The sequence below is a fragment of the Enhydra lutris genome, unplaced genomic scaffold, assembly GCF_002288905.1.
Source record: "Enhydra lutris kenyoni isolate GAN:26980312 unplaced genomic scaffold, ASM228890v2 scaffoldscaffold20, whole genome shotgun sequence".
NCBI classification, from domain to species: domain Eukaryota; kingdom Metazoa; phylum Chordata; class Mammalia; order Carnivora; family Mustelidae; genus Enhydra; species Enhydra lutris.
In genome coordinates this window covers 24,807,279-24,826,480 of record NW_019154104.1, presented here as the reverse complement: position 1 = coordinate 24,826,480, position 19,202 = coordinate 24,807,279, and the positions used below count along the sequence as shown (strand labels likewise).

Here is a 19,202-nt window from a genome sequence, read left to right as displayed (position 1 = left end):
ATTTGGTATTCGTTATCTAGTCAACAGTGCATAATGAGGTAGGTGACCCCCTGGCCACCTTGCGGCCCGAGGTGAGAAGGGCTCCCTCCCTGTGTATTTTCTTACCTTTTTCTCATCAGCTTTTAGTGAAGCTAGGAAGAAATTTGTTTTCTTGCCAGTATCTGGAAAAGAGGCTGTTACATGTGATCTTGATGCTTAGGTTTTCTTTCCGATTCTAGATTCCAGAATGTCTGAGGGATAGCTATCCCAAACCCGATCAGCCCTGTTACCTGTACGTGATAGGAATGGTTCTGACGACGCCCTTGCCCGATGAACTCAACTTCAGAAGGCGGAAGCTCTATCCCCCTGAAGATACCACCAGATGCTTTGGAATACTGACAGCCAAACCCATACCTCAGGTAGTCAGCTCCTTATGACTCCCATAAAAATACCTTTTTGATTTTGTTCTGTTTTAAAAGAAGGGAACAGCTATTTACGAGTAACTACCTTTTGTTACCTCAGAATGCTTAGTATTTTAAAGTCAAGGTATCCCTTCTGTTTCCTAGATTGAAAGTGTCATTCCTCCTTCGAGGTTAAATATTTATAACGGGATAAAATACCTGTTAACTTTTGGGGATGCTCTGTTTTGTTTTTGCTAAGATCCCGCACTTTCCTGTGTACACGCGCTCTGGAGAGGTGACCATATCCATTGAGCTGAAGAAGTCTGGCTTCACGTTGTCTCTACAAATGCTTGAGTTGATTACAAGACTTCACCAGTATATATTCTCACATATTCTTCGGCTTGAAAAACCTGCACTAGAATTTAAACCCACAGACGCTGATTCGGCATACTGTGTTCTACCTCTTAATGTTGGTAAGCCGGGCTCGGACTCTGAAGTGTTCGCTGAGACTAGCTCAGAAAGGGGAGTCTGCTTACCATTAGTTCATTGTCAGATGCCAGAGAACTCTCTTATAAGAGACAGGTCTGCCTTAGGCACATCCATGAATAGAGGGCGTAAGTAAGAATCTTCTCTGTAGTACATTTTAACAAGCTAGTCTTTTCCTTCCCTAAGTGAATGACTCCAGCACTTTGGACATTGACTTTAAATTCATGGAAGATATTGAGAAGTCTGAAGCTCGCATAGGCATTCCCAGTACAAAGTATTCAAAAGAAACACCCTTTGTTTTTAAATTAGAAGATTACCAGGATGCAGTTATCATTCCAAGGTGGGTGTTTAAGAGGAAAGCAAAGGGGTGGTGGTATTTCATTTCAGGAGATTCACTTGTTCGCGTGGAAACATCACTGGGCTCTAGCATTGAGGTCACTAGTAGGAAGTTTAGGTGTCTCTTCCTGGTGGGCCTGTCCTCCCTGGTTGACCTCCTTTTGTACGAAACAACACCTGGAAGGAGCACCGTTGGCGGAGGGAAGGGTTTTACCTTGGGAAAGTTCGGACCATCTAAGTGATGTCGAAAGACTTTTTGAAAATCTTCATCCTCTTAATCCCCAAAGTCTTAAACGATTTCATTATAAATAATAGCTTCCTAAACTTTTTATAAAGAATAATGGATGGTATTAAGTGCAATGAAGTAGTAAGTCAGAATAGTTTTTTTCTTATTTTGTAAAAATTAAGGGAATAGACTTTTTGAGCAATAAATTTAAATACAGGAACTTTTTATAATTAGAGTGCTGGCTGTAATTTAGTCTTTCTTTGATGTTTTTTCTTCTTTGTTAAAGCCGTATTTTATTTTATTTTATTTTATTTATTTATTTTTTTTTTTAAAGATTTTATTTATTTATTTGACAGACAGAGATCACAAGTAGGCAGAGAGGCAGGCAGAGAGAGAGAGAGGAGGAAGCAGGCTCCCCGCGGAGCAGAGAGCCCGATGTGGGGCTCGATCCCAGGACCCTGGGATCATGACCCGAGCCGAAGGCAGAGGCTTTAACCCACTGAGCCACCCAGGCGCCCCTAAAGCCGTATTTTAAATGTTAGCTATCATCAAACTATGAACACCGGAAGTGGGGTCTCAGTGTGTGTGTGCGGCTGGTGCCTTTCACGTGTAGCATATTAGTAATGCAGGGTGCCTGCTCAGTTGGTGGGGCATTGACAGTTTTCTACCCTGTGCATAGTGGTGAAATGAATAGAGATTTAAAGGTGCTGTTTAGCATTAATGTGTTGGCGAAGCACAGATATTTAGAACGTGGTTAATAGAGTAGAGAATCCGTATTCACTTACTATAAATGTCTTACACCCACTTGAAATGTTTAGAATTGAAATTTTCAGTTATTTATTTTTAGCCTTTGAATTTACTCATAATTTGCATTTTCATAAGAAAAACATTTGTTGAGAATAGTTGTCTCTAAGTGTATTGTTTTTCTTTTGTAGATACCGTAATTTTGATCAGCCTCATCGATTTTATGTAGCTGATGTGTACACTGATCTTACCCCACTGAGTAAATTTCCTTCCCCCGAGTATGAAACTTTCGCAGAATATTATAAAACAAAGTACAACCTTGACCTGACCAATCTCAACCAGCCACTGCTGGATGTAGACCACACATCTTCAAGGTAGGGGTTTCAGAAAGGACATCTGAAATCTCGTGCGAGGCATTATTTGCAGAGGTCAGTAGACAGATGTACAGGTTCGCTGTCCCCACAGCCCCACCTGCAGACTCTCTCAAATCGGGAGACTGACCCTTCGCATGCAAGACTGCCCAGGGTGGGGTCCGGAGTCTGCACACTGAAGGGGCGGAACCACTGTGAAGCAGGGACTTGCTTGTATTTTATTGATTGATTGATTATTATTATTTTTTAAGATTTTACTTATTTATTTGACAGAGAGAGAGAGAGACAGTGATTGAGGGAACACAAGCAGGGGGAGTGGGAGAAGAAGCAGGCTTCCTGCCAAGCAGGGAGCCCGATATGGGGCTCGATCCCAGGGCCCTGGGATCATGACCTGAGCCGAAGGCAGACGCTTAACCGACTCAGCCACCCAGGCGCCCCTTTTATTTTTGTTTGATAAAATATTTTGAAATTCTTACAGACTTAATCTTTTGACACCACGCCATTTGAATCAGAAGGGGAAAGCTCTTCCTCTGAGCAGTGCTGAAAAGAGAAAAGCCAAGTGGGAAAGTCTGCAGAATAAACAGGTAATGTGCTCATTGTTACTCGATAATTTAATATGTTGAAGGATAAGTTTGGCTTTTATATTATCAAGTGAACTGAGTGACATATGAATTTTTTGGAAGTTTCCCAGCCCTTACGTTTTGTTATGTTTTAGGTAATACTATGTGTTAACTTGTATTTGAATGTCTTTCTGGTAGAAGTGTGAGAGGTTTGCTTTTATACTTGGTTCATTGATCCATTTCGTCCTTGTAAATCCTAGGATAAATCCCATTTGGTCTTAAAGGATTATTTTTAAAGGTTAAATTTTTACTAGTGTTTATGATTTTTGTCTTTATCTGTTAGTGAAAATGGCCTTAAGTTTAATCTTTTATTCTTTTGTGTGTTTGCTTTATATTTACCCACATTTTTCCTTATTCAAAGATACTGGTTCCAGAGCTCTGTGCTATCCATCCGATTCCAGCGTCACTGTGGAGAAAAGCAGTCTGTCTCCCTAGTATACTCTATCGCCTTCACTGCCTTTTGACCGCAGAGGAGCTTAGAGCCCAGACGGCCAGCGATGCTGGCGTGGGAGTCCGATCACTTCCCGTGGATTTTAGGTACGCCTGTGTTGGCAGCCGGCAAGAACGTGGGTCATGAAATCCTATTTGCAAAAGAACTGAATTCAGTTCAAGTTTTAATTTTATATAAAATAATTCTTAAAAGGTTAAGAAGAAAAGCATGGATGTCTCATACGTGCAATAAACACATCCTTTGACTCCTGTGTCCTTGTAAAGTCGCAGAAGGGGAGCGCGTCCCTCCTCCTCCAGGCATGCCAGTCAGAGTGAAAACGGAAGCAGTTCTTTGTAACCACATTGATCTTTTAGGGCTGCTTCCTCTTTTATAAACATATATTAAATGGCACTTGCCTCAATATGTTCTTTGTCTTTTTCACTTTCTTCCCGCTAGGAAAGTGGCTGCATCATCAGGAAAGTCCTGGCTTACCCACTCTGATTAATTCGGGTTATCCAGTAGTCAAGACCAAGATGGTTCTAGGGATTAAGGAACGTGAAAATAGACTAGTACAAGTCACAACTGCGTTTGTCGAATACTTAGTACAGTGTCCTACGCTGGTTTAAATGCCGGAGCCTTTACGAGGTCACTTAATCACTTAGGACAACCTAGGAGGTAGGGGTTGTTAGCCCCTCTTCCAAGTGCGGGAAGCCAGGGCACAGAGAGGCGTTCTGGAAATGAGCATCTGGTTAGCTGGAGGGCCTGGGATTCCAGCCCTCACAGGGGCTCCAGGCCCGAGCCCGAGCACCGCACCGCACCGCGCTTGCCGAAGGGCAGCGGATGGAAGCAGCCCGGCGAGCCCCGTCCCCCTCCCTGATGGGCACCGCAGAAGTCCGGGACTTCTGGTGTCTGCCTTGGAGACTTGGTTCTCTTTTGAAGTGGAGCTGATTTCTAGCGATCTTTACTTGATATATTTGTCATCTTCACATTGTTCTCGCTCTAAGCCTAGCCCTTCTGAAGGATCTGACGGAGTCGTAAAAATGTCTTTGCAGATACCCTAACCTAGACTTCGGGTGGAAAAAATCTATTGACAGCAAATCTTTCATCTCAATTGCTAACTCCTCTTCAGCTGAAAGTGATAATTACTGTAAGCACAGCACAATTGTAGTCCCTGAAAATGCTGCACGTCAAGGTGCTAATAGAACCTCCTCTCTAGAAAATCATGACCAAATGTCTGTGAACTGCAGGACGGTATTCAGTGAGTCACCTGGTAAGCTCCAAATTGAAGTTTCAACAGATCTTACAGCAATTAATGGTCTTTCTTACAATAAAAATCTTGCCAACGGCAGTTATGATTTAGCTAACAGAGACTTTTGCCAAGGAAATCAGCTGAATTACTACAAGCAGGAAATACCTGTACAACCAACTACCTCATATCCCATTCAGAATTTATACAATTACGAGAACCAGCCCAAGCCCAGCGATGAATGTACTCTACTGAGTAATAAATACCTTGATGGAAATGCTCACAAATCTACCTCAGATGGAAGTCCCACGACGGCCGCGATGCCTGGTACTACCGAAGCTGTTCGAGCGCTCAAGGACAGGACGGGCTCTGAGCAGAGCCCGTGTCCTGGGTACTCCTCGAGGACTCTTGGCCCCAATCCTGGACTTATTCTGCAGGCTTTGACCCTTTCCAATGCTAGTGATGGATTTAACCTGGAGCGGCTTGAAATGCTCGGTGACTCCTTTTTAAAGCACGCCATCACCACGTATCTCTTTTGCACTTACCCTGATGCTCATGAGGGCCGCCTTTCATACATGAGAAGCAAAAAGGTAAGAGGCTGTTTTTATCTGGGACAGTTCGAGCAACTGGTCAGCTGCCTACGAGTGGCTCCGGGTGTCGGGTGGTTCTGGAGGATGAGGGATTGTGCAGGGCTTTTGATGCACCCACCCAGGGCTTGACTGCGATCTGGTTTTCACTGCTGCAGCATTTGGGTTTTGGGTGGGCATTAGCTGATCTGCGTGTGGCTTACTTGTAGGAATCCAGTTTCACCAGGACGGTTTGGGAGAATGTGTGTGGTGCCTGGATTCTGAGCGGGGCGTAAGGAGATGCGTGGCATGGTCACTCAGGCAGCTCGTGTTTAATTTCATCCAGTTCACCATTTACTCGGGACAGTGCCGTCTCAGCTCACGGGGCATACAGGTGTGGATAAAACACAGGTCTTGCGTGGAGGAGCCCATCTTCAAGGTTTTGGAGCATGAGGAAGGGAAAGAGTCGCCCTCCCCTAGCTCGGTGACTCTACGCGGTCAAGGCCATGCGGCCGGAGAGCCCGGAGGAAGGGTGTGTTCCGAAACCAGCACGGGTTCAGGTTTAAGGAGGACGCGCCACAAAGTTAGAATGCTCACCCGATGCAGAGAGAGGTGGCACAGGTTCCCGTGTACCTGCTTGACAAATAGCTTCTAAAGCTGCTTAATTGCCCTAAACTCCCAGAAGGAAGGACTGTCACTTGTGATCAGAAGGCGGGAATGGAAGAGGTGCGCTCGTGGTGTGTGAGCACAGTGAAGGACCGGCAGAGCGTGTCAGCCCTCAGGGAGTAGACTGGAAGCGCCTGAGACGAGACTAAGAAGGCAGGCAGGCGATGCTCTGCTGGGGACGATCTTTAGTGCTGGGCGAAGGAGTTTGCACTCATGTTGAATGTTGCACCAGGGACTTTTTTCTTTTATTAGAGAGAGAGAGAGAGATGGGGGGAGGGTGGGAGAGAATGCCCAGCAGGCTTCCTCCCAGTGCTAAGCCCAGTGCAGGGCTCGATCTCACGACCCTGAGATCACAACCTGAGCCAGCCAGGCACCCCCTAAGGGACTCTTCATGACCACGAGCTGGTAGCTGTAGAGGATGGCTCTGGAAGCAGCGTGCAGCCTGAGTGGAAAAGCAAAACCAAACCGAGCTGAGCAATCCGTTGGGCCTTCGAAGACGTCTAAGCCAGTGGAAAATGGGATAGTCCAGAGCTGTGGCAGAGAGGAGAGGGCCGAGGTGAGTAGGAGTTCGGTGGAAGAGGAATTGTAGCTCAGCTAAGTGCTTCCTTTAGGCAGACAGCACTCTCACCACCTCACGTACATTAATCGCCTAATTTAGTTCTGTATGCTCTCATTTAGTTTGTAATCTTACTTACAATTGCATATACTTACAGTAGTCCTGGCTCACAGATGAGGGTACTGGCACAGGAGACGTCAACTTGCCCGAGGTCACCTGGCACTACCAGCCCAGACGGTCTGGCTTTAGAGACCTCGCTCTACACCGTCATTCTCTCCTACGTCCCACGTCAGTCTCCCCAACCTCTGAAGTCCCTCTGCGACGCCAGACACTAGCCTCAGCATTTACAGCCCTTGCTTCTCAGCGAACCCCCGAGGGGTAGATAACGTGTCCCCATTTTGCAGAGGGGGAAGTTTATTAGTTTAGAGAGTTTAATTAGTTTGTATAAGGTCGCCTGCCTAACCAGAGCGTCGGGGAGGTGATGGAGGCGAGAGCTGGTACTCTTCGCCACCCTTCTCGCTGCCTGTCGGTGTGATTAGGGGCAGAGAGACCTGCTGGGGTGGCTGTGTGTAAGCTGGGGAAATGGGGGTGACGACGGTGCTCGTGGTGACCCAGAGGCACAAATGTGCGAATAAGGGTCAGGTGTGGGGTTTTCAGACCTCATGGAACATGAAGTGGGATATTCAGTGAGATGTTCGGATAACTTGGAATTTGGGACCGAGGTCCGGTTTGGGGGAACAGTCTTTGTAAGAGTGATCATCCAAGCTGTCAGAGCGAATGAGATTCCCACCAGATGGTTGCAGGAAGGGAAGGTCAGAGACCGAGGATGAGTAGGAAGCAGCAGTGCCCTCTATGACGTAAGAAAGAAATTCGTGTACATTTCAGAAGTTTCATCTGCCGGCAAAGCCTTGACTCCTTATGTCCTGTAGGAGTCACTGCTGTTCCCTGAGCCTGGTCTTGGAGGACGGCCTTCTCCGCGTGCTCACGCCCCGGACACGTCCTGTGTTCTGACCAGGCCTGAGCCCCTAGCTGGTCCGCGTACAGGCTCCAGGCACGCACACCCCCACTTTGTTCCTCCCTCAGGGCTCTCCCCGCTGCCGCTTGTCCGGTTCTGCCCATGAGGTGTTGCAGCTCAGGAGCGCTGAGCTCTTTCTTCCCGTCCCCCCCGTCCCTCCCCCATGCCGTCTGACTTTGACTGTGATGGCCATCTTCATCCTCTCCTGCCATCCGCGATGCCGTCTCGTCGTAGGCACAGGGATGCTGGCGTTGATCTGAGCTGTTCCATTTCTGACGGCATGCTGCACGCGGTGACGTGTGCAGACACCTGTCCCCTCCCAGCTGTGTTGTCCGCAGGGCCTGCTCCTCGGTCTTGCTGACGCCATTCTCCCAGGGATGGCCGGCCAGGTGCCCCTCCCGGGGCGGGTGCCTGTTCAGTGGTATCAAGTTCCCCGGAAATGGGGCTCATGAAGTACTTCCATAAAAAGGAACCGAGTTGGAGTGCCTGGGTGGCTGAGTCCTTAAGCGGCTGCCTTCGGCTCAGGTCATGATCCCAGGGTCCTGGGATCGAGCCCCACATCGGCTCCCTGCTCAGCAGGAGGCCTGCTTCTCCCTCTCCCACTCCCCCTGCTGTGGTCCCTTTCTCGCCGTGTCTCTCTCTATCAAATAAAAAATAAAATACTAAAAAAAAAAAAAAAAAGGAACCGAGTTTATAGAAAATGCAAATGAGATCGACAGTTTTAGATCCTGGCTCCCAGGTTTTTACTAGATAGTTCTGGATAGGGAAGGTACGATTTGACTGAGCTACAGAGGACATGGAGTCCTTAGGAAAAACAGACCAGAGGGTAAGCAATGAAGCTATACCTTTTGCTCTTTTAAAATGGGTGAACAAAAATGTCTTGAAGTGCCATCCAAAACAAAGGAATGATATTTGAGAAAACATTACAATTAAAGTGATATTTGTGGCTTAGAGTCTAGGAGTGTAAAATTCTCTTGGCTCTCTTCAGTGCCAGTTTCCACTTTATAGCTAGAGTTTGTGGCATCCCCCCCCTTTATTTCATTGAGAATGTTGGGACATCTAGACTTGTTACGTGGGTTGTTTTCTGTTCTCACAGTCCCAGGTGGTACTTTGCGTTTGCTGTCATCACGTGGCGTTTGCAGAAGTTTTAAATTGTATGCACCCTTTGTTCTGACTTTATGAGGAATTTGTATATCAGTGTTTTCTGATCTGATTCTAAAATCAGATTCTCATCTGACTACACTGAAGGATATAGAAAATATGGGAATATAATATTTGCCATCGAGAATAATTGACGACCAGTTGTAGTAATATGAAGAATGTTTAGCTAAAAGTATGTTTATTTGCCTGGTATAAATTTTAGCAGTGGTCATTTGCAGATAAGTATCTTGTACATTTTTTCTGCTCAAGGTCAGCAACTGTAATCTGTATCGTCTTGGAAAAAAGAAGGGACTGCCCAGCCGTATGGTGGTATCAATATTTGATCCCCCGGTGAATTGGCTTCCTCCTGGTTATGTAGTCAACCAAGACAAAAGTAACACAGATAAATGGGAAAAAGATGAAATGGTAAGTTTTTGGTAACTGGAAGCATTTATCTTTCGGTGAACGGGAGAATTTTGTGCTATTAATTTTTGTGTTCTCTTTCCATGGTGTATTTATAATGGAGTAGGTATTTGATATATTGAATCAATTCCTTTAAATAAACGGTCTCTTCATTGAATTTAGAAACAGTGTTGTAATTTTGATGGGGGTCAGTTATATCATCATTTTCAGAGGCAGAAGTATAATGATGTCGCGACTCAAAAACGGGAAAAAAAAGCAAAACTCCGTAACATTTCATTTTATTATTACATAAAACAATTCATCCTCCCTCAGTCCTTAGCTCTGTTCAGTGACTTTTCAATGAACCATGATCTTCAGTCTGTGAAATAATTAATTTCAGTAAAGCCTTGCTTTCCAGGTCAGGGTTTTTTCGGTTAGGACTCGGTCCTCTCCGGTGACTTTAAAAGAAAAGAAAAGAAAGTAAATCATAAAGGTTGTAGTTTTCTGGAAATAGTTTAAATCTTACCAGTGGCTTAAGGCCAGACAGTAGGTGCAGCGTCTTCATTTTGTCTTGTCTGAAAGGCCACCAGAGGGCACCTCAGAGGCCCTTGGAGCTGGAAAAGCCGTCTGTCCGGAGCCGGGCGGCTGGGAAACGCTAGCGCCACTCCCAGAGCTAAAGGCGATCTCTAGGCCACTTTCATTTTGTGGACATTTATTTTGCATCAGTGAGAGACTGGATCATTGTTACTTAATTTTTCCTTCAGGCCAACAGTGAGAACACGGTTTCTTTTCACAGGTCACGCTTTCTAAATAGACAGGCTTTCGTGTCCTCTTCCTGACATGCCTGTGCTGGTTCTCTGTCTCAAGTTTCCCCAGGTCTGCTGCTCTGCGCCCCGATTTTGGATTTTTACCCCTTTATGGAGTACATTTTTAACTCATGCAGTGTTCGATGTTTTACAGAAATTGAACTGCTTCAGAAGAGCATTAAGAGAATATATTAATGCAGGCCGGGTTAGAAAAATTATATTTGCTATTAACTTAGAAATAGGTAGAAGTTTAGAGGGAAGTGTAGAGATTTTGAGGACTTTAGAGAAGATATTGCATATTTATGAAAAACATTCCAGTAGTAATTATTCTACCTTGTAGTTTCATAATGTAATTGGCTTTTTAAAAAAATTAGCATAAAAGTGACATTGACAAGTCCTTTGGATTAAAAAAGAACTTAAAAAAATACAATAGAAATCTCTTATTTTCCTTTTCAGATGGCCTGGCACTTTGGTTTTGGGAATACATTAAACATACCATTCATATTTTCACTTGGTAGTTTATACTTACTGAAGTAGGCCCTTACATGATACTGGAAGGAGCAAAGGCTTGCGCGTTCCTGTTCTGCTTGACTCACTCCTCAGCAGATAGGTTTAAGAGAAACTTTGCATACGAATGCCCAAGTGGTAATAACTCAGGTTGAAAGTGGGCTTGAACAGGAGGAAAGAATTTTATGCCAGTATTTTTTTTTCCTTTTTTTTTAGGCGCTTGAAGTGTTCTCTGAGACCATTTAGTGAGGTAGAATCCCGCTATTTTGCAGATAGAGAAACTGAAACCCAGAGGCATTAAAGAACTTTGTCCAAGATCACATAGCTTATTTGTGATAAAACCTGTTTTTTTGTGCATGTGTGTGTCTGTACTGCCAATTTTACACTATGGTAGCATCTTACTAAAGATATATAAGGATTTTTTTTTTTAATTATTAAAAACTTATTCACTCTGATTTTTTTTTTTTTTTTTAAATTCCAGTTGCCTTTTTAAATGTTAAGGACCAAACAGTAGTCCAAAACATCTCATGTTACCCTGGGAAGGTATAGGATTTTTAACAGGAAATAGTTCCTAGGGATCTGCCACTGCAGTCTCTTTTCATGTTCTTGGAAAAGTTTTCTAAACATTTTTTCATTTAAAAAAAAAAGAACCAAGCCAACCCGTAAAGGTACATAGTTACCTTTATGTAACTTTGTACTTACGTACATGGTTATGTACATACATGTACTTATGTACACGGTAACTCATGTACATGGTTATGTAACCATGGCTGGGTTCACTGCTCTTCTTTACAAATACGCTATGCCTTTGGGTCTGGCTTAAAATGAAATGTTGCAGTGTTTTAAAAATACTTGACAAAGCTGGAAAACTTTTTTGTCAGGAAATCTCTGGAAAGTTGTCTCTATCAGAATTGAAGCACACCCTCCTGCCTTTTTCTCCCCAAAGTATGAAGTTTTTTTTTTCTTTTATTTCTTGCGCAACAGAAATTTGGCATCTTTTAGCATTGCAGAAAAGTTACATCATTACTGAATCCTAGCCCATTATTAAGGCTGTCATTCACAAATAAGCTTTTGCCAAAGAAATTGGAATTAGCAAAGATCTTCTGACAGAAATTGGATTGTTGTGTTTCATGTTAGTCTAAATTTTCTTCTTTTTTTGTCAGTTATGCTATAATCTGTTCCTCTGATTACTGTAGCACAGTGGAGGGGAAAGCATAATTTCCCAGATTTGTAATTTAGTTCAGTGATCACTAGTTTTCAAGTAGAGCAATCTAGTTCTACATTGTAGCAAATATACTTTGATTTGAAGTGGAAATGGGGACAAACCTTCAGCATGAAACCCTATTGCTAGCTATTTTTAATATTCGACAGATTTTTAAAGTAATTTGTCTTTTTTTGTATTTATATTCTTTATTGCCCAGATAATGCTTTTTCTGGATCTGGAATTTAATTTTATTAATTTGAAAATCTTTTTGAAACATTTTAAAACTTTGTCAGCAAAATCGAAGACCTCTGTGATTAGCATGTGAGTGCTTTTACTGTGTGTCTGCTGGAGTAAGACTTCTTAGCTGAAGTTTTGCCTCGTAGACATTAATTTTAACTTTATATCCATATTTAAAAATTCTTAACTTAAGGCTTCACATGAGAGAAAGGTCATTTTATAACTTAGAAAATGAACAAAGAACATGTTTTACTTTGTTTATATGATTAAATAACTTATTTTATGTTAATTGAAAACAAATGGCCATGATTTTAAAGTTGCCTTTTAGTATTTGTGGTTGTCATTTGAAATTATCCATAACCCTTGCTTTTATTGAGTTTCAAACCCTTTTAAAAACAGCAGCTATGTCTCCCTCCTTCCCCATTCCTCCTCGTTGCAGACAAAAGACTGCATGCTGGCTAATGGCAAGCTGGACGAGGACTTCGAGGAGGAGGACGAGGAGGAGGAGGATCTGATGTGGAGGGCTCCGAAGGAGGACGCGGAGTACGAAGACGATTTCCTGGAGTATGATCAGGAACATATCAAATTTATAGATAACATGCTAATGGGATCAGGAGCTTTTGTAAAGAAAATCTCTCTCTCTCCTTTTTCAACCACTGATTCTGCATACGAATGGAAAATACCCAAAAAGGCCTCCTTGGGTAGCATGCCCTTCTCATCAGATTTCGAGGATTTTGACTATAGCTCTTGGGATGCAATGTGCTATCTGGATCCTAGCAAAGCTGTGGAAGAGGACGACTTTGTGGTGGGGTTCTGGAATCCGTCTGAAGAAAACTGCGGTGTTGACACGGGGAAGCAGTCCATTTCGTACGACTTGCACACCGAGCAGTGCATCGCGGACAAGAGCATAGCGGACTGCGTGGAGGCCCTGCTGGGCTGCTACTTAACCAGCTGCGGCGAGCGCGCTGCTCAGCTTTTCCTCTGCTCGCTGGGGCTCAAGGTGCTCCCGGTGATTAGAAGGACTGGTCGGGAGAAGGCCGTGGGCCCGCCTCGGGAGAATTCCAGCAGCCAACAAAAGAACCTTTCAGGGAGCCGCACTCCTGCCTCTGTGGCCGGCTCCCGCTCCTCGGTGTCGAGAGACCTGGAGTATGGGTGTTTGAAGATCCCCCCGAGATGCATGTTTGATCACCCCGATGCAGATAAAACACTGAGTCACCTCATATCCGGTTTCGAAAATTTCGAAAAGAAAATCAACTACAGATTCAAGAATAAGGCTTACCTTCTACAGGCTTTTACCCACGCCTCCTACCACTACAACACCATCACGGGTAAGGAGCCCCCGGCCAAACTCCGCAGCTCGGGAGCTGCGAGCTTGGGTTAACTGCACTCTTTCTGCCCTGTGTGTGTGCGCGCGTGTGTGTGCGTGCTTGGGGGAGAGCTCTGGCCTGTGCGTGTGCAGACTTGGTGCTTCAGATGGCCGGTGGAGGGGGGGAGCAAGAGAAAAACGAGGGCGGCTTTATTTCCCTCTAACTCTGGGAGCACGTCCGGCTCCTCGCCGCCGATCACTGCCAGTGCGGCCCCCGGACCTGCTCGTAGGGAGGTCATTTCACGAGCTACATGCTTAGAGAAATTGGGGCCTTCCTACTTTGTTGTGCTTTTTCCATTTTTGTCCTTCCCCGGCAACTTTCTGATGCCTGTTTAGCGCTGTTTATGGTTCTTGATTTCGTATATTCTGGATGTATTTCCACATCCTTTTGTCATTCTTCCCAAACTAAAAGGCCCCTCTCGTAAGGTCATTTTAAATCTAAAGGTGCGTGGGCTCAAAGAAGCTTCGGGGTGAGTTTTGGGTGCCTTGGCTTGAGCTCTGCGGCCGCCTTCCGCTAGGCGCGGTCCTGCAGGGTCTCTCCTGCTTGACGTAGCGGCGGCCGGTGCGGCAGATGCGAAGGAAGACGAGGCGCCTGGACTGCAGTCAGCTTCGGCTTACGAAAAGCCTGGTTATTGTTTTCTCTATCAGAGTAGTAAGTGCTCGAGTCTAGAATACCAAAGCAGAGTATAGAGTGTGTAAGGAAAACAAGAAAGGTTAAGATGGTCAGAAAAGCGTAAAACCGAAACGTGAAGACCGGTCTGGCTCTGGGCTAGAAGCGCTGGTGGCCTGGCCCTGCTTCCCTTTGTTTCTCCTTCCTGCCCTCTGCTGAGTGATGCCCCTGCCTCGGCGCTCTGGGTGTCCCGGACGCCCCACGTTGGCTGTCCCTGCCCCAGCCTCCTGGCCTGAACGGGCTCTGCTTGGCTGGGTGAGGAGCTGGGGTGCTGGTGGCTTGGGGCGCCTTCCGCCCAGCTGACCTGTGCTAGCCCAGGTCTGCGCAAGGCCACGGCTCTCCTTTCCCAGGCGGTGGTTGGTGTCCAGTCAGCATGTCTCGCTCATGTGGGCAGGAGGGTTTTCTGGTACTTACTGGGCGGGTGGCTGCTGTGACCCAGGAGTGGCGAGGCATGGTGGCCCCAGTGCACTCTCCCTAGTGGCGGGGGCGGGGTGCACGGGGTGCACGGGGTGTATTGGGGGCAGAGTGTGGGGTGCACGTGCAGCGGAAGGCCCCTGACGGCCGGCGCATGAGCGAGGCTGCGGCTTCGGCAGTACCCAGCACCCGCTTGGCCAGCACTGTGCCTGCGGGAAGGGCCTGACCTCATGAGGTCCCCTGGCCAGTGTCTTGTCTGCAGGAGCAGTAGCCTCTGGGCCATGGAAGGCTTTTATGACCCCAATTCATAGATAAGAAATAGGCTTAATTTGCCATTCAAATTGAATTTCCAGAGGCTCCAGGAAGTGTGACATGTCACATGGGTTGTCATTGAGGAATACAGGCGAAAACGAAGCCTGGTGGCATTCTAGGGGTGGGGTGGGGGGGGTTCTGGGGCCAGACCTCACGGTGGGTTACCATGTGCGAAGAGTGGGGTTGGCGCGCGCTGACGCCTGCGCCCTGGGCTGCCCGCAGATTGTTACCAGCGCCTGGAGTTCCTGGGAGATGCGATTCTGGACTACCTCATTACCAAGCACCTTTACGAAGACCCGCGGCAGCACTCCCCGGGCGTCCTGACCGACCTGCGGTCCGCGCTGGTCAACAACACCATCTTCGCGTCGCTGGCAGTCAAGTACGACTACCACAAGTACTTCAAAGCCGTCTCCCCTGAGCTCTTCCACGTTATCGACGACTTCGTGCAGTTCCAGCTGGAGAAGAACGAGATGCAGGGCATGGACTCCGAGGTGCGTGCTGCCGCCGTCGCTTTCCTCCGCTTTGGGGCAGGGGTAGGGACGCGGGCCGGCTCTCCAGGTGGGCCCTTTAAGAACTTGACTGCCCCCCTCGGTGGTGCGTGCGGTCCTTCCAGGGGAGAGAGGGGGCCAGGGGCTGTCGGCTCTTTTCCTTTCCTGGTGCCTGGTCAGTCCCCGGAAAAGTCCTGCGGGCCCCTGCCTGCCCCCCGCCCTCTCCGTGGCTCTTGAACCTCAGGGAGGGCTCCGTGGGGTTTATTCTGCCTTTCTTTCTGTTGAAATGGGTCAGAAAACAGTCGCTGGTACCATCTCAGGTAAGTCTCACAAATGTATTTTCTGTTCTACTTGAAAATAGGAAAATCTCATTTAAAAACCAACCTTCTAAGTTTAACCATTGGAATTTGAGAGGCTTCTGTGGTAAGTTCAGCCAAAGGTTCTTTGGTGATGGAACTAATTTTAATGTGTTTGTGAGCTATTTTGAAGTTTTGTAGTGAAGAATTTCCCTTAGATCTCTCCCCTCTCCTCTGACCCTTCGCTGCCATCCCTCTGCATACCTGTGTACCCAGGAGAGCCCTCTCCCTCCTGTTCTCCCCATTCTGATGGCCTTGTCTTCCCTGTGTAGATGTCTTATAAGGAGTCAGAGAATTTATTCTTAATTCTGGTGGCTGTTTTAATTCCTCTTTGTTTAATTTGTACTTTGCTTTATTTCTTTATTTCTTTATTTCTTTTAATTGCACCAAACGGTGGCTGGGAACTAGTGCCTTTCCTTGACTTGCTGTGAGAGAAATTTGAGGCAGAGCTGCAAGGGAAGGTGTCCTTCCCTGTAAGCAGGACAGAGCGTGTGCCGAAGGGGGATCCACTTCCCCCCCCGGGTGTCCTCCTCCAAGGTTAACGGTCTGAGTCGGAGGACAGCTCGCCGGGGACCAGGAGTTAGAGCCGCCTCATATGTACTCCAGCTATTTCTGCTCTTACTCTTCCGAAATGTTTAAGCTTCGAATTTGAGGCATTAGCTGAAATTAGATTTAAGTTCTCTTTTGATGACAGCGGACATGCTGGTTCTGTTAATTTTTCTTCATTCTTTTCCTTTCTTTAGTTTATATAAACATATGTATTAGAAGTTACAGAAACTGATTGGAAATGGCAGTGGTCTGGCTTTTCTGACGTACTGTTGAATCTTAAGCAAGTCTCTCCACCTCTCTGGGTCTCAGTTTTTTCATCCGTGAAAGGAAAGAATTCGATAAGTTTTAAAATTCCTTTCTACCTCAAAACTGTGATATATGAACAAGAAGCATCTTTTTTTTCCCTTGTAACCAGCATTACAAGTGTTTTATATAGAGCTCTATGTGGCTAAACAATCCATTTAGAAATTTTTTTTAAAACTCCCAATGCCCTTTTCTCTTTTTTTCTCTTCCACAAGTACTTTGTGTTTATTTTAGAAAATACAAATAAGCAAAAAGAAAATTAAAGTTATGCAAATATACTACCTTGGATAAAACCAAAATGAACATTCTGTAGTGTTTTATTGCTAATGTATATAAACAATAAGTATCCATAAAACAGAATTATATTATGCGTAGTATACCATAATGTGTTTTTTTTTTTTCGCTTAATATTCTGAGGACAACTTTCTTTGTATTCTCTGGCATTTTGACTTTCAGTGGCTGCACTTTCATCAATAATATATGGCTATGATGGAAAGTATTTAAATAGTCCTTTGTGGCTAGGTATTTGCGTTGTTTAATAAACATGGGTATGGTAAATATATTCAGTACATGCTTAAGATAAATTCCCAAAGGTGGGATTGTTGCTTCAAAGAATTGGGAACTTTTAAAAGGCATTTGATACATATCTAAGTTTTATATTACATTACATTATTTATTATTACATTATATATAACATTATTTTACATATTATATTTACATTATATACATCTATACAATATACATTATATATTACATTATTACTGTATTTTGAACACCTCCTGTGTGTCAGGTACTCCCCTACAGTCAGTGTGCGTTAAGGGGTTTCATAAAAAGGGAACTCGGAGGAACCTGTTGTCCGGCAGGATTTTCCTGGGGAAATGCCGCAGTTTATACTCGCAGAGCAGCGCGCGCCCTTGTCTGGCCGTAGGTGGTAGTGTTCAGCCTGGTCCTTGCAGGCCGCTAGGGGGTAGAACTGTTTTAAGATGCACCTCTTTGCTTACGAGTGGATTTGAAATTTTTTTCATACATTTATTAACTATTTCTAATTTCGTGTGGTTTTTGTTTTCATTCGGAAGGACTTTTTCCCCTTTGCTGAGCGCAGAGTAATAATACTAACAGGGGAAGGCATTTTTTGATCCCTTGAGAAATTGGGAGAAAAATTTTATTTTTTTTTTGGATAAGATGTTTGTGAAGAACCTATTACAGTGTAGTAGGTGATGGCCATAAGGTATTGTTACCCTTATTAAAGGGTTTAATAAAAGTCCCAGCCAAGAATAAAAACCCAGCACCGTGGAACGCCTTTAAAAGGTGGTCTTGTTGCTTACGAATCACTTTTCTCTATGTCAATAGCTTAGGAGGTCTGAGGAGGATGAAGAGAAGGAGGAGGACATCGAAGTTCCAAAGGCCATGGGGGACATTTTTGAGTCGCTTGCTGGTGCCATTTACATGGATAGCGGGATGTCCCTGGAGATGGTGTGGCAGGTGTACTACCCAATGATGCGGCCGCTGATAGGTACTGTTTGCTCCCTTCGAAAGAAGCAGTCATAATTAAAAACAACTATAAGGATATTATTCACATGACTTTTCTTTTGATTACAGAAAAATTTTCTGCAAATGTGCCCCGCTCCCCTGTGCGAGAATTGCTTGAAATGGAACCAGAAACTGCCAAATTCAGGTAAGCAAAACCGCACGTGGAAGAAATTAAGTTTCTTAAAAACAAGAGGGGGAAGAGTTGTCAAAGATGCCATAAACTAATGATTCTGAGAAATATTTACACTGGGGCATGCACTCTGCACTCTCCGTTTGTAGTCGGATTGGCTTTCCCTTCTGCTTTGATAGAGTAAGGCCGAGTTAGAGAAGAGACTCGGCCGGTCTGCCGCGGCCACGCCGCTGTGTAATGCGCGTTTCCTTTGTGTGCCGGCAGCGTGTAGCCGGCCCTCTGCCTCCAAGCGCGTGCTCCGTCCTGATTGACAATAATAATAAATACTTCTGACTTCGGATTCAAGCTGTTTGGCTTTTTTACAGCCCGGCTGAGAGGACGTATGACGGCAAGGTCAGAGTCACGGTGGAAGTGGTGGGGAAGGGGAAGTTTAAAGGCGTCGGCCGGAGCTACAGGATCGCCAAGTCTGCAGCAGCAAGAAGAGCCCTACGCAGCCTCAAAGCCAATCAACCTCAGGTTCCCAACAGCTGAAACCCCTTTTTACAACGAAACAAAAACAAAAACAAAAACAAAAACAAACCACGAAAAGCAGAATTAAGGGGCTAACTATTTAAATTGAGAAGGATGGTTTCAAGTCTATAGTGAGGGGAATGAATCGAAGGCAGAATTTAAAGTTTGTTTGATAACAAGATAGATTACAGAATAAAACATTTAACATATGTATAAAAATTTTGGAACTAATTGTAGTTTTAGTTTTTTGCGCAAACACAATCTTGTCTTCTTTCCTCACTTCTGCTTTGTTTAAATCACGAGAGTGCTTTAACGAGGACATTAGCAAGTGTGCGCGAGAACTGTTGACAGTTAGTTAGCTGTGCTTTGTTTTGGGGTTTTGTTTTAGTGTTTTAGTTTCATTTCTGTCTGCTCTGCTTAGCGTTAGGAGGCCAAGGAGGTTACCGCTAAGACAGCCCCTAGATTCCGGGGAGCGCCCTTCCCTGGTCAGCGTGGGCGCCGGTGCCGGTCCCGCCGTGGCCGCTGCGCCCAGGAGACGGGTGCGCCTTGCGAGAGGAGAAGCGTGCCCACCCCGTTTTTTCTTTCCAGTTCTGTTGCATAAGAGGACGTCTCCCGGTCGCCATTGCACTTGATAGA

At 45.3% G+C, this 19,202-nt stretch overlaps 1 protein-coding gene across 1 annotated transcript in view; it reads left to right on the top strand.

Moving 5' to 3' along the window:
• Positions 1–18,610, top strand: part of LOC111148507 (dicer 1, ribonuclease III) — a 68,278-nt gene extending 49,668 nt beyond the window's left edge. The window contains exons 17-29 of the mRNA XM_022505113.1: positions 219–398; positions 640–853; positions 1,053–1,206; positions 2,364–2,546; positions 3,022–3,127; positions 3,525–3,700; positions 4,646–5,429; positions 9,053–9,208; positions 12,378–13,266; positions 14,923–15,191; positions 17,747–17,909; positions 17,996–18,071; positions 18,422–18,610. Coding sequence (XP_022360821.1) covers positions 219–398; positions 640–853; positions 1,053–1,206; positions 2,364–2,546; positions 3,022–3,127; positions 3,525–3,700; positions 4,646–5,429; positions 9,053–9,208; positions 12,378–13,266; positions 14,923–15,191; positions 17,747–17,909; positions 17,996–18,071; positions 18,422–18,587 — 3,516 coding nt within the window. The 3' untranslated portion in view covers positions 18,588–18,610. The remainder of the gene's footprint in view (positions 1–218; positions 399–639; positions 854–1,052; positions 1,207–2,363; positions 2,547–3,021; positions 3,128–3,524; positions 3,701–4,645; positions 5,430–9,052; positions 9,209–12,377; positions 13,267–14,922; positions 15,192–17,746; positions 17,910–17,995; positions 18,072–18,421) is intronic.
• The last annotated feature ends 592 nt before the right edge of the window (positions 18,611–19,202 follow it).